This window comes from Akanthomyces muscarius, chromosome 4, assembly GCF_028009165.1.
Source record: "Akanthomyces muscarius strain Ve6 chromosome 4, whole genome shotgun sequence".
Lineage (NCBI taxonomy): Eukaryota > Fungi > Ascomycota > Sordariomycetes > Hypocreales > Cordycipitaceae > Akanthomyces > Akanthomyces muscarius.
Genome location: NC_079244.1, coordinates 454,608 through 467,639, shown reverse-complemented (window position 1 = coordinate 467,639; position 13,032 = coordinate 454,608). Strand labels below are relative to the sequence as shown.

At 56.2% G+C, this 13,032-nt stretch overlaps 3 protein-coding genes across 3 annotated transcripts; 2 read left to right on the top strand and 1 right to left on the bottom strand.

Annotated features, from left to right (window-relative positions):
- Positions 1–378: 378 nt before the first annotated feature.
- Positions 379–1,290, top strand: LMH87_010780 (uncharacterized protein; the record flags this gene model as incomplete). The annotated part of the gene is made up of 1 exon (XM_056199814.1): positions 379–1,290. The coding sequence occupies one exon, from the start codon at positions 379–381 to the stop codon at positions 1,288–1,290; it is 912 nt and encodes a 303-aa protein (XP_056051726.1).
- A 2,896-nt stretch (positions 1,291–4,186) lies between these two features.
- Positions 4,187–7,862, top strand: LMH87_010779 (uncharacterized protein; the record flags this gene model as incomplete). Its single annotated transcript, XM_056199812.1, has 3 exons — positions 4,187–4,260; positions 4,329–4,516; positions 4,585–7,862. 3 exons carry the CDS (start codon positions 4,187–4,189, stop codon positions 7,860–7,862), a joined length of 3,540 nt encoding a protein of 1,179 aa, XP_056051725.1.
- A 1,028-nt stretch (positions 7,863–8,890) lies between these two features.
- LMH87_010778 (uncharacterized protein) lies at positions 8,891–12,071 on the bottom strand (the record flags this gene model as incomplete). The annotated part of the gene is made up of 3 exons (XM_056199811.1): positions 8,891–11,012; positions 11,064–11,363; positions 11,434–12,071. The coding sequence occupies 3 exons, from the start codon at positions 12,069–12,071 to the stop codon at positions 8,891–8,893; spliced, it is 3,060 nt and encodes a 1,019-aa protein (XP_056051724.1).
- Positions 12,072–13,032: the final 961 nt, after the last annotated feature.

The window sequence follows — 13,032 nt, the reverse complement described above, 5'->3', positions numbered from 1 at the left end:
GCAAGTCGTCGGGGATCCCAAGGCAAGTCGTTCGGGGTCCACGGCACACGCGGGATGATTAAGCGTACCCGTCGTTGGCGGCATCAAGTTGCTCGATCGGGGAAAGTCCGCGCGTATCCAGGCCTTGAAAGTCCGCAAACGCTGAACTCTAACAGTACACGCTTCAACGGCGCCGGACGAAGGGTGTGATTTGTCAGGTTGTGCTATTGGCGAGGACGATTCAAGCTTGTTTAAAAAAGAAGAGAAAATGCGAAATTATATTTAAAGACCCCAATGGGCGCGAATCTAGACTGCATTCAGACTTGGAGCATCCAGACACTCTGATCCCAGCCAACAATAAACAATCACACAGTGCATCTACATTCATCCTCGCCGAAAATGAAGACTCTCATCGTCGGAGGAACTGGCCTAATTGGCGGCCATGCTGCTCTACACCTACGTTCCCTCGGCCACAGCGTCACCATCTCGGGCCGCACGAAGCCGCAGACACCGTCGCCTCTGGCCGACTTTCCCTTGCTTCTGGGCAACTACCTAAACGCCGACATCACCAAGGAGCAGCTGTCTGCCTTTGATACGGTCATATTCGCGGCGGGTGCCGATATTCGACACATCCCTGCGAGCGAAAAGGACCACGACGCCTTCCTGCTCCGCACCAACGGCCAGGCCGTGCCCGCCTTTGCCGCGCTGGCGCGAGACGCCGGCGTCGCGCAGTTCATCCATATAGGCAGCTACTACTGGCACGCGGAGCCCGCACTCGTCGACACCAACACGTACATGCGGTCGCGCAAGCTCGAGTCCGAGGGCGTCGTCGCGATGGCGCGGCCGGGGTTCGCGGCGACGAGCCTGTGCCCGCCGTTTCTCGTGGGTGACATCTCGCCAACTGTCGCGTCGCCGTTTGCGGGTGAGCTCGTACAGTACTTTCAGGGCAGGCTCGACCTCGCCGAGTCGGCGCCACCAGGCGGCGTGGCCTTTTTGACGCTCAGGTCGCTCTCGCAGGCGATTGCAGGTGCCATTGCGAATCGTGAGGCCGTCTCGGGCAAGGTTCTGGCCATTGGTGACGAGAATCTGACGTGGGCGCAGTACCTCGACTACTTTCGTCGGGCGCTCGGCTTGGGCGAGGAGGAGCTTCCGCTAGTCGAGGACCATCCGCTGATTCCCAAGGCGGCCCGCATGGGTGGTGATAAGAATGTGTTCCTGGAGACAACGCAAGAGGCGCAGGCACTGCTGGGAAACTACACACGCAATGACGTCTATAATGCAGTCAAAGAATTGGTGGCAAATCGCGTCTAAAGCGTATTGGCCTTGTACTGGACGGAATAGCAAAGTCAGATGTCCTTGGACGAAACAAGAGGACGGTTGGGATATATAGTTACCCGGTTTGAGTGAGTAGGGCGAGGACAGAAACAAGCACAGTTGGATATACTAAAATAAAACTGGGCATTAGCGTCGAAAAGAACTGACTCCCCAGCAGCAGTACCAAAAGGAAATGTGCCGTAGATGTAATGATCCGTCGACGAAACATGAGCCATGTTGCAGTGATGTGAGTCGTTCAACTGTTCAAGCGTGGATATTTAGAACCGCACTGTACGGTTGGCACTGTGTGTCTCAATTGGTCGACTGACGAGAACTGGTTCGTGTATCCGACGCCACAAGACCCCGGCATTGGAAAAAGCGCGTTCTTCACGTCCATGGTATTTCAAGTTGAAATTAGAAAATTCGGCTTGCAGATCGCCATGCGCCAAAAAGCGTGACCTATCAGGGGGGACCCTGCTAGGCTGCTAGTCCAGCCTGTACAAAGAGGCGCCGGCCGGACAAGAGAAAAGGCTGAAAGGCCCGGTTGCAAGGGTTGTTGTCCAAAGAGGAACATCATCAGGGGTCTATGAGAGAACAGCAGAAACTCTTTTCTGCAGCCAAAGGACAGTTGTAAGATGTGTTTAAATGAAGTTGGGATACACAGCAGAGGAGACGGGGGCTAGGTTGCATGTATGGCACAGTGGTGGCGCAATCTTCATCATAGCATGGCGATTATTAGTGGACGACCTGAATCAGTCGTAGAGGGAGCCCATTTTGATGTTGCGCATATGTACCGGGTAGCCTACTAGTTTGCTAGTATGCAGGTTTGGGAAGAAGCGGGCCTAGAAAGGGTGAAGAAGGAAATCGTTGGACTAGCGTCGGTGCTGCAAAAGCAAGGTAGGTGCTGGATGGTTGGCAAAGCTGAGCGATGGCATGGCAGTTGTGAATTTGCTTTGGACGGTGGGAATTGTGGGCGACAGCGGCAGTGCGATTGGTAGGGCCATCTGTCGTGGAGAGCTGGGGGAAGCGGAATGAATGTTGGTCATGATGGCAATGGACGAGGGCAGTTGGGCAGGCAAAGGTTGGCAGCTCGTCGCGAGTTTGGCTCTCCACATCAAATCAAGGTGGATATTCCGAGGGAGGAGGAACCCCTGGCTGGCACGGGCCGGGGTGGTGAGAGTCTACCTACCAACTACAGATTAGTACCTAGGTACACCACTGTACCAGTAGGGAGCGCTGGAAAGCCGCTAGATGCTCTGGAAGAAACGCCCGAAAAAGGCACGCGTCTGCCTGCCGTTGGCTGCGTGGCTGCAATCCTTTCAAGTGCTCAGGCCCGGGGCACGTCCCCTCGCCATTGAGCGGCGCCCAAAGCGTGCGGTGATGTGAGGCGATGCGGCGTCATATCTTTAATTCGATGCGGTGGGAGTTGAAAAGCTATATCCCAGGCATTAAGAAAAAGGAGGCTATGGGAAACTTGCGGCGGCCGAGCTGCAAGTACATTTAATCATCGGCGTGGCAGAACGGCCCCTAAATATTTCTGGCTCGGCTAGCAACTACCTAAGGTAGGTAGCCCCATGAAAGTACTTGTGGTGTGCATCATGCCGCTAATTTTAGTGCGACTGTTGCACATTTCGGCGCTGTGAACAAGGTCGCCCTTTTGCTGGGCCTGTCGACGGCAGTGTTTCACAACTCGGCACCGCCCTGCTCTACTTGCTGCGCATCGGGAGCACATGTCGAGACACCTGAAGCCAATCCGGGGAAGTGCACTGCCAGCTCGTCCCACCTCCCAGAGCATCTCGTGGCAATTCCGTGCTCCTTGCTCCAAGGTTAGCGTGTTGGAATAGAAACCCTGCTCTTCTTCTCGTTCTGGAATGCGGCATGCCAGTGTGTTGGTGGCGCGCCGTTGGCGGAAACAATGCGTTTTTCCCCCAATTCACAATCCCCAGCGCACTAACCAACTGACCAGTGAGAACACACTGACCACTGACCACTGACCACCTCGCCGGTCAACGCCATTGCTCCCTTAAACTGGGCCCGCACCAGCTTTCCCGTCTCCCGTCTCCCGTCTTGCCCCTGAATCGACAGCCAACGCCTGGAAGCTCGCCTGTCCCATTCCCAGTACTCAGCAGCTAACTGTACCAGTAACTTGTCCAGCTTGCACCTCCTGCGCGTCAGCCGAGACCACGCACTTGTCTCGCCCCAGCTCTTTGACCTTTGCTTTTTCTTCTTTCGTCTTTTCTTTTTCCATCCTCACCACTTCCGTCCGAGGTGCTTTTTTCCCTCGCCCTTCTTTTCAGTCCTGGTCAGGCCAGCCTCGCCCGCCACACATACACTCACTCTCTCTCTGCAGCTCGACGCCAGCTTCTTCAACCCCCATCTCCACTGGCCGCTTGCGCTACCGAAACGCACGCACTGCCTCTTTGACCTTATATTTCCTTTTCCTTCGACGTCGCCTCTGCTTTTGCCTTCCCCAGCCAGGCTTTGGGTCCTATCTTAGGTCATCGTCCTTGTCGTGTCGTCTCAGCGCCGCTCCTGACCCTTGGCCGAGATCTTAATACACCACACACCGGACGACCCCTCCACGAGCCCCTTCTTTTTCCACCTCCTCATCTCCCGCCAACCTGTTTCATTCTCTGCTCGGAGCTGGTCCTTGAGCAATATTCTCGCCTCGCAGCTTTCATGACCGTCCCCAGAAGCTTCGTCCCGACACATTCACTCCATCCTGCACTTTGTGTGTCTCGTCTGTGACGACCGACCCCCTTCGATACCTGGCAGGCCGGCCAAACCCCTGCGCTATTCGAGTGCCCCAAACCGCCCTCCACGACCATATTGGTCATTCTTCTTCAGCTAGATATATTGCGAGCCACCAAGAGGGCCTGCAGTCTATACAGCCATGTCGCTCAACGGCCTTGACGACCCCAAGGTCACAGAGGCCTTCCAGGCCGCCGCCGCTGAACCTGGAGGCTGGTGCGTTTTCCTATACATGTTTCTACTCATTCAAACGCAGGCCTCAGCTGACCATGCCAATTGCCCAGGTTTCTACTCAAATACACTAGCCGCGACGAAATAGACATCCTCAACACTGGTGTTGGTGGCATTGCCGAGCTTCGCACCAGCATTGAAGAGTACGACGAGGAGAGCCCCCTGTACGGCTACATCAAATACAGACGTCGCAATGTCGTCCTCAAATATCTCCCCGAAGACTCATCACGCTTAATACAAGGTACGTGCAACATTTATCCGCTTGCCGTCTCGCCATGACAGCTGTGCAACCAACTAACACGCCACCAGCTCGTGTTGCCGTCCATTTCAACTTTGTCTGTGAGAGATTCTCACCGTACGACACCGTTTTCGAAATCGATTCTGCCAACGCCCTCACCGATACGAAGTTGTCCGCCGCCTGCTCTCTACATACCGCCTCAGGCTCGACTGCCTCCTCTACAAGCTCTCGCAAGAAGCGTCTAGTTGAGATTGCCGAGGAGGATGAGGACGATCAGCCAGCTTCTAAGCGCAAGTCAGTCACTGCTGATGCTGGACCTCCCAAAACGCCCGTGGACCCTAGCTGGAGTTTGGACCCAGTCACTCTCAACGCCGATCTAGCTTCCTCACCTGAGCAAAGCAAATTCTCTGCCCAGGATACCACCGAAACTCCTACTTTTGTTGGTGCCGATGAGCGTCCCTCCACCTCGGACTCTTACGATCGCAGCCTATCCAGCTCTTCGTCTTATCCCTATGGCAAGCCCAAGGTTAAGCTTGGTCCCCGGCCTTCTCTCGACGTCAATATCCGCCCTCAGACTGCCGGCAACTTCAGACCTGTGTCTGCTATCCCCGCTGGTTACAAGCTTTTCGGCAAAGGTGGCAAGAGGAGCAAGAGCCGAGAGAGCAACATTCTCGTCTCTCCACAAGAAGAAATTGCCGCTATGGATTTTGGTGTCTCTGCCGACGCCGATGATGCATCCAAAGAGAATGACGACCCTGCACTAACCTCGCCCACCTCCGAGACAACCCTCAAGCCCACCAAGAAGATATCCCCCGAAAAGGCACGACTCAAAAAGGCTATGCAGCTCCGCGAAAAGAAGCGACTGGCTGCTCAAAAGGCTGCCCATGATGGAGACGATATGGCTGCCGCCGCTGAGACTGCTGAAGCGGATGCGGAAGCTAATGCTGAAGCTACTGAAGATGCGTCCCTCGGGAATGACAAAGTCACTGAATCTGCGGTTGATGATCTCCCCGTGGAAACACCCGCAAGTGAAGCAACTGACATTTTCGTTGATGCTCAATCTACCGCATCCCTCGCCGACCAAGCCTCCGAGGCCACCGCCACAGACTCTCACCCAGCAAGCCCGGCATTGGGCGACTCGGAGACGGCCGACTCAACAAAGGCGTCATCCATCTCCGACGGCACAGAGGAAACTGTCCGCGAAAAGGAAGAAACCGGCGAAACGACGCCCCAGCAAAGAGAGGCTTCTGCTCTCGCTGAGTTTGCTGCGTTGCCTGACACGGATGTTACGCACATGACGACGCACGATCACATCAAGGCTACCGAGGCTGCCCTTTTTGGCCCTCCCGAAACGGATGCTGACTCTGCCGAGGAACCAGTCGCAATTCCAATTTCCAGATTCTCAACCAACAACTCTGCTTCTCTGCCAATCGAAGACTCCGCAGAGCCGTCGGCTGAAGTAGCCAAGGAAGACGCCAAGGAAGCTGACCCGCCCACGGCTGAGCCCGTAGGCCTAGGTATTCCCCTGCAGCCCTCTGCTCAGGATCTTCTAGCTGCCACTCGGGCGGCAGCAGAGCAATCTGTCGAGACACCTGCTGCGGAGGTCTCGCAAGACCCTTTCGCAGCTCCTTCTATGGTCCCTTCTGACGAGTCGGCTGTCGCTGCCGAGTCTGAAGCCAAGGAGACTATCGCAGATGCGAAGCCAGAGGAGAGCAGCGTTGTCGAGCCTAGGACGGATAACATTGAGCCCAAGCGAGAGGCTACCGAATCCGAGAAAGAGAAGCGCAAGGGACTTGTTGACCCCATCCAGACAACCGGAATCGATAAGCAGGTGGAAGAAAACGGAACCTACACTGCCGCGCCTGTCATTAAAGATGTGAATGCCAAACCATCCATTACTGAAACGCCAGTCACTCCAATTACTCCCGACGGTCTTGCGGCCCTGCCCCTCTCTACGAACACCACCCCGCAGCCCTACGCTGCGAGAACTGTTTCCAACCCTGTCCGTAGTAACCTCGTTCCGCCCTCGGATGGGACTCAGTCTTCGGTTCGCTCCATGAGCTCTGGAGCTGCCTATCTACACAAAATTACCCAACAGCAGCAGGCCAATGCAAACCTCTCGTCCAAGTCCAATGTTGGCTCCAGCATTTCGCAGCGTATCAAGGCTCTCGAGAAGCTGTCCGCTACCGGCGCCACCGAGATTCGCCCTGTCAGTCGTGAGCGCCCTCAGTCGACATTCTTCTCCGTCAAGAAGAGCGAGCCTCTGCGTGCTCCATCAGTGATTGAGCGCGCTTCTTCCCTCCGAATGACCGCTCCTCCTTCGCGCGACGGCTCTGATTCCTCGCCCGACACGAGCCGACCACAGCGCGGGCGCTCAGGATCCATTTCCAACAGACTCTCCATGTTCCAACCTTCGCCTGACTCGTATCGTGGCACCCCAGAATCGATTTCAGTAACGGCCAAGATTGTGCGCGACCCTGAACAGCAAAAAAACGAGACCTCCAGAGACACCTCTGGCTTCAACCCATTGGACCTGAAGCAATCGCCTCTGTTTGTCAGCCACCAGAAGCCCAATCACGACGTCAGCGCCGCCACCATGGACTCGTCAATTGATTCGCTCAAGGACGAGGGACGCCGCTCTTCCGTCAGTCTTGTACGGGGCATGATGAAGGACAAGAGAACGACCTCGGCAGACTCTGTTCCTGCTGCCTCGCCCCCTCCCACCAACGGGTCTTTCTCGCCTCGTATGTCTTTTAGCAGCCGCCGATCAACTGGCAAGGAAAGTGAGGAGGTCCGTTCTCCCGACTCAAACGACGCCCCTTCTGGCGGCGAAGACAAGTCGAATGATGGCAAGCTCTCCCGTGCCACTCGCTTCATGCGCCGTCTTTCCAACCTCTCTGGAACGCGCGGCAAGACCGCCCTCCCTCCCACCGTCAAGTCGCCGCTTGCGCAGGACGAGGACCAGCGTGTCGAAGCGTCCCGCCCGTCCACCACTGGCACTTCGCCCTGGATTGTCTCGTATCTGGGCGACGTCAACGTGCAATTTCCCGACAACCTGCTCTGGAAGCGCCGCAACATTTGCATCGACTCGCAGGGATTCCTGGTGCTCAGCGCCCTCCCCGCGCCTAGCAGCCGCGCTGCGCAGGGCACTAAGCGCTACCACCTAAGCGAGTTTCGCCCGCCGTATTGCCCAGACGTCGAGGTCCAGGAGCTCCCCAACAGTGTCGTGCTTGACTTTGTCGAGGGCACCAGCCTGCAGCTTGCCTGCGAGGATCGGGCCGGTCAAATTAGCATCCTCAACGACTTGTCCGATGCCCACGGCAAGCACGCCGCGCAGTTTGGACAATAACATGGGGCGTCTATACGCAACCACTTGTTTCCGATTCTGCACTCATACAACATAGCTTATACACCTTGCTTTGTCGATTACTTTTTTTCTTTCTCATTTGTTGATATACCCTCTTCTTCATTTTATTTGTTCTTTTTTCATTTGCATCCCCGTTGACACAACCGGGCTTGGCATCTTTTTCTTTCTCCTTCTTGATTTTGGATATATAATCAATACTTGTTCATTTTCCCACGCCTGTTATGAGAGGGATGTGTTTTTTGTTCCCCCACTTCTTCATCATCTCTTGTTACTGCCATCATAGTACTTTTCTACTGCTGGGAGAGCGTTCACACTCATTGCCCTTTTTTTCTTGTTGATTTTTTTTGCCCGTTTGTCTGTACGGGTAATTTACATATCAGTACATGTTCATTATGTTGATTTTATTTGAAATCGTACTAAAAAGCCCGAGAGAAGATGGAGGGACAGGGGGAAAGCTGCTGGGCTACATGAGTTAATAGGAGGAGCAAGTACCTGCCCGTCTTGGGTCAGAACAAATAGAGACAAAAGTTGAGAATACATACGAGATTCTATTGATTCCTTCACATCCATCTAGAACATAGAATTTGTTCCAGAGCTGACACATGAACCATGAAACTGACAAGAATTGATGGCGAGACGCCGACTTTATCGAACATGTAGCTAGTTGGGAAATGTGGATCCGCTTTAAGAAGTGTGTGTATATATATGTATATATGTCCCTTTTTTTTAGTTTCTTGCTCTGCACTTCCAAGCAGAGCTTTATCATCATCAACGCCGCCGCCGCCGCCGCTACCAAAAACTCCAGTCGTTCGCTCTCTTTCCCGTCATGAAAAAGGCTACTGAACACATTCCGTAAGAAACAGAAAAGACGCAAAATACACCAAAGCCATGAAACCATCCACTCATGTCTGCCATTTTGCTGGCCGTGACAAATAAAAACAAAAGCACCGAGGACTATGGAAACCCGGCCCATAGTATCAACAATTCACCCACGATTATGTACGCTCCATCTACAGCGGCTGGGTTCCTCCGTTTTGCCCCGATCCGCCAGACTCCAAGCCTGGAAACTGCACAGGGTCCATGGCCATGTATTCGAGCAGATCCAGACCGCCGACGTTGACGCCCTCGGCCGTCATGGAGACGCCGCCATCGCCGCCCATGTTTTGGAAAAATGCCGGACCGGCGGGCAGATACCACATTTCGTTGCCGGGATTGTTCCACTCCTCAAAGAGCGTCACGTCCATGCCGCCAGCGGTGCCGCCATTCTCCATGGCTGCGGGCGTGGCGGGGCCGGCAGATACGGGCGGGTGGTAGTGGAAGCTGCCGGTGCCCAGGTCAAACGGAGTAGCAGAGATGTTGCCCTCAATGGTCGGCGAGAGAGGCCGGCGCTGGCCATTCAGCCCGTCGCGCAGCTTCTGGGCGTGGCCAGACCAGCCGCTTTCGCCGGCTTGAGCGCCGGCGGCACCAGATTCGGGCATCGGGCTTTGCTCCTTGCCAGACAGCGGGCCGGTGGGTGCCTGGATGAAACGCGTTCGGAGGCGGCTCGTAAGCGTCTCGAGCAGGTCGGCGAATCGAAGACCCAGGTGGACATCATCGACCACGCAGTTGCGGAGCGCCTCAACAGTGAGATCCATAAGATCAATGCTCTTACGCACATCAGCTCGCGGCGCACCGAGGGCAAACGTCTTCAGCAGGAACATGGCTCCACTAATAATGCGGAAATATGTCCTCACCGGCGCATGCTTGAGGTAACCGCCGGGCAGAAGGCCATCGACCACAGTATGGAGCAGCTTACGGCAGCCGTCGACAACTTCGCGAACGTATTCTTGATCTTGCGCGGTAAAGCCACCTAGCTGACCAATAGGAAGCTTACCATACGTCATGAGTGTCGCGGGTGAGAGCGTGGGCTGCTGCGTTTGGCCGTTGGAGTTGTTCGAGACCGTTTGCGTAGCGTTGTTGGTGCAGCGTTCCACGACCGCCTGGAGAGAGAGTGAGTTGACGTAAATGCGCACATACTCGTACTCGATGGTCAAGATGTAGCGGATATACTGGGGGAGACGGAAGAGTTCAAACTCGCGGTACCAGTCCTTGAGCATGGGGCCGTACTCGCCGAGCAGCTCGACGTACTTGCCACTTTGGATAATGTCTGTCGTGTGCTGGCGCGACTTGAAGAACTTTTCGTTGCCGATATACATGGCATTGCTGATGCCGGCCCAGCAGTGGATGATTTGGTCGTCGAGCTCCAGGTCGGGCACGTAATTGAAGGTGTTGGAGAGGGAGTAGCTGGTGGATGGGGTGTTGCTGTCGGTCGTCATGGGGCGCTTGCGAGCAACAGCAGGGTCGGCACGACGGAGATGCTCTGGAGCCATACTGGTCCAACCAAGACGACCAGCCAGCTGCGAGGTGTAGATGAGGAGAAGACGCTTGATGCGATTGGCACGCAGGCGATAGGCTTCGTCACGGTATTCTGGACGAGCGAGGGCGTCGTCCTTGAGCATGGCATCAATATCGTCAAAGACGCCCAGCTCATAGGCAAGACCCATGGCCGTGCTCAGCAGCATCCAGCACATGCGATCGCTTCGCCAGGCGGGCTCGAGCCAGCTCTCAATCCTCTTTCCACCAAAGTTACCGCCTGTCGGGCGAGACATTTCGTCCTCTGTGGCCATGAGCGGCGAAGACTCAGCCATGGGAATGACGAGCTCGTCCGTAGCCTCTTGTGGAGGAAAATGGAGAGCGCGGGGATGCCACTCGGTGAGGATGAGCAACGACTCAATGGTGCCGAGAGTTCGCAGGCTACCTTTACGCAGGCCTCGCCATGGAGCAGTGCTACTCGTGTCCTCGCTAAGCATGGCAGTGGTAGCAGAACCACCGGAGCCGCAGAATCCGCCGCCAAAGGCCTCCTGGCCCCAGAGGCACCGCTCAATCATGCCACGGAGATATGTCCAAAGCTGCTCGGGGATGGCGTGGGAACGGCATTGGCCACCGGTGCCGGGGATCTGGCGATATCTGGAGGCAATGGTGAGAAGAGTGACGGTAAGGATGGGTTCTTCCGTCAGGAGAGTGAGATGAGAGGCGGGGTTGCTGAAAGTGGGTGGCGAAATGGGCGTAAGAGGAGAAAGGTATTTGTAGTAGCTGATCTTGTTAGCAGGTACGGTGCAACAGTGAGGCTGGGTTGGAGCGTACTAGTCAATGTATTCGATTGCCTCTTGGGCAGTAAACCAACCGGCGCGAACAAAGCGGAATCTGGACCATGCCTTGATAGCGTCGGCATAGGCGGGGTGAGAGGCCAGATCGGAGGAGTGGTGCTCGACTTGGGCAGGGCGGGCCGAGGCGGATGGCTGGCGAGGCAGTTCGCGAATGGAAGATTGGCGTCGGTTGGGAAGCCCGAAAGGATTCGTGTGGGATGTAGAGGCGGCCGAGATGGGAGCGGCAGCGGCAGCGGCAGAGACAATGCTGCTATCGCGTCGGTGGTCGGAAGATGGGCTATTGGGGGGAGGGGCATATTAGTGATACTGGTAAGAGAAGCATAGACGGCGAAGGAAGGACGACTGACCCATCAGTAGCAGCCTTGTAGAGGAGGTCGAGGGCGTCGTGGGGCCCGTGGACGAGATGGCGCATCACGGACTGTGCCTCGAGGTTCTCGAGAGTCTGGTTGCCCTCGTCATCGGAGTATTCGCCGGTCCTCTTGTCGCGACGGCCGCCATCGGGACGGCGCAGAGGCTGGCTTCGCCAATTGGCGCTGGCGCTGGCGGCGGTGCTTGGGGGAGCAGGAGACTCGGCGTAGGATCTGCGATCGTAGCGGCCGGGGCTGGTGGCCTGGAGCTTGCGGCGACCATTTCTAATGATGTATTCCTCGAGATCGCTGCCGTCGTCCTCGGTCTTACGCTTGCGGCGGGTGGCCGAGAAGAAGCACTCCTTGGACTCTCGACGACAGCGGACACAAGGCGGGTCGTGGGGGTTGTCGACGCTGCCGAGATCGCATCGCACTTTGCGGCGGCGGCAGGGAATGCAGGCCTGGTAGACGCGCTTGTGCTGGGCGTTGGGGCCGCCAGCGTCGGCCTGGCTGTCGTCCTGCGGAGTGTCGTTGGCCGTCGACGAGGTGCCCTTTTGGGAGCCCGGGCCGGACTGGTTCCCCGGGGTCGAGTTGACGGCCGGGCTGGCGGCGGCGGCATTGTTGGTGTATTGGGCCATGGTGTTGTGTTGAGCCGAGAGCGGGCGGGCGGCGCGGAGTAAGCAGCCTACGCGGCCAACAGCAGCGGGCGGAGGAGCAGGGACCAAGGAGAAAAAAGCAACAAAGAGAACCTAGAAGCGGCAACGAATCGGCTGAGGGCGGAAGGAATAGAGTTGCAAAAGAAGCAGCGCCAGCAAGCGCGCGTATGCCGTCGTGAAGCGTTCACAGAGGTTGCCTGGAGAGATGGGGAGCGGCGGGGTGTGGTGGTTTTTGGTTCGCCTTGTCTCGGTATAAGAAAAGAAAAAAAGTGCCCTGTGGTGCAGTGCGTGGGCGGCGGCGGACAGAAAAATAAAATAAATGGTCCCTCGAGGAACGGTCAGATCGGATGGGTGCCCCCCGGGGGAATTGGCAGTGGCTCCCCCGCGCGGAACGGCAGCGAAAAGTACAAGAGTCAAACGAGACTAAGCAGACAACTGCCAATGAGGCGGTTTGTTTCTGCTGATGTCGATTGGAGATGTGAAGGAGCTGAGAAGAGCAGCAGAGGTGGGAGGATGATGCCAGAAAAGCAGAAGAAGCCAATGGCCAGTTTGATACGCGACAAAGGGGGGTGCGTCTAGGTTGTTGGCAAGTACCTGTCTGGAGACGGAGGCTTTGCAAGCGAGAGGTCTTGACGATGTTAGGTAGTCTGGCGTGCCCCAGCCTCTTTTTCCGCCGGTTTTTTGGCTGGAGCTGCGCTGTAAGCTGTGCGGGCAGCCCGCCGACGAACCACCACGCACCACTGCCGCTCACCAACATCCACGCCACTCACCTGTACCTACCAGTTGCCAGCATGTAGCACTGGTAGCACACGCTAAAAACACAGTGGGGTACCTGTCTGCAGCGAACCCCATCCCATGCATTACCAGTAACTAGCCATAATTGTCACTGAGCGTTTGACCTTTTCGCTCCTCTTGTTCGCCGCCATGTCCACATACCCATCTT